General features: G+C 41.2%; 1 protein-coding gene across 1 annotated transcript in view; it reads left to right on the top strand.

Moving 5' to 3' along the window:
* The window catches only part of LOC145392804 (uncharacterized), an 11,940-nt gene extending 10,803 nt beyond the window's left edge, over positions 1–1,137 (top strand). The window contains exons 9-10 of the mRNA XM_080267090.1: positions 553–751; positions 975–1,137. Coding sequence (XP_080123216.1) covers positions 553–751; positions 975–1,137 — 362 coding nt within the window. The remainder of the gene's footprint in view (positions 1–552; positions 752–974) is intronic.

Raw genomic sequence — 1,137 nt, forward strand, 5'->3', positions numbered from 1 at the left:
CTCTTGGTTACCATGACAACGGCGCCTGTGAGTTACTGCAGTGGCGTCTGGAAGTTGTTATGGCAAAGTTGTCTGTAAATTATCATGACAGGAGAGTTCCTATGTTATCTTAGCAACGGTGCCCATAAGTTACTATGATGATGCAGTTTGTGCATTCCTGCAGGAGTTCTGGGAGTTACAGTGGTAACATAAGAACAATATGTAGGCTAAGTACGATACGAGCCTTTTGCAGAGGTTTTCTGTTATTTTCATTTGAACATTTAACCCTTTCAGCATGATGACAGCCGGAGTGAATAGCAATATCCTTCAACAGTGCTTTTCATTATTATTCAAAATACTATCTTCATTACTATTTATTGATGCTTTACCCCGCTCCCCTCCCAGTATATACAGCCAGCAACGACGGCGAAGTGAGAGCATTCGACCTCAGGAGTGGTTCCGGGGTCACTGCGTTTATTGTTATGATGATGATGATGATGATGATGATGATGGTTATTATTTTTATTATTATTATTATTATTATTATTATTTGTTAATGCTGCTCTCTCCCAGTATATACAGCCTGTAACGACGGCCAGGTGAGAGCATTCGACGCCCGGAGCGGAACCTTGAAGAGAAAGTTCCGCGGGCACCAGTCTGCCGTCACCACCTTAGCGGTGTGCGTGAACGAGCACGTGGGTCAGGTCGTCACGCGGGTCATATCAGGTGGCAACGATGGCATGATTAAGATCTGGAATGCTGTTGGTATCAGGTGGGTGTGGTGGGTGAGGGTGTTTCTCTCTCTCTCTCTCTGTATATATATATATATAGATAGATAGATAGATAGATAGATAGATAGATATAGATATATATATATATATATATATATATATATATATATATATATATATATATATATATATATATATATATATATATATATACAGTATATATATATATATCTCACTGACACTCACTTTCACTCTCTCCAACAGTGAGGAACCACCCGAGTTGCCACAGCCAACCCACGACTACGACCAGAACCAGAAGAAACGACTATACGACCTGGAGCGAAAACTCAGCGAGTACTTCCCGAACACGACCTCCCCTGACACCGCCAGCGTTGACCTAGATATTATAGAAGATGAGTTGGACTAG

The sequence above is a fragment of the Coenobita brevimanus genome, chromosome 23 (assembly GCF_032717465.1).
Source record: "Coenobita brevimanus isolate Jiangsu-jjx chromosome 23, ASM3271746v2, whole genome shotgun sequence".
NCBI classification, from domain to species: domain Eukaryota; kingdom Metazoa; phylum Arthropoda; class Malacostraca; order Decapoda; family Coenobitidae; genus Coenobita; species Coenobita brevimanus.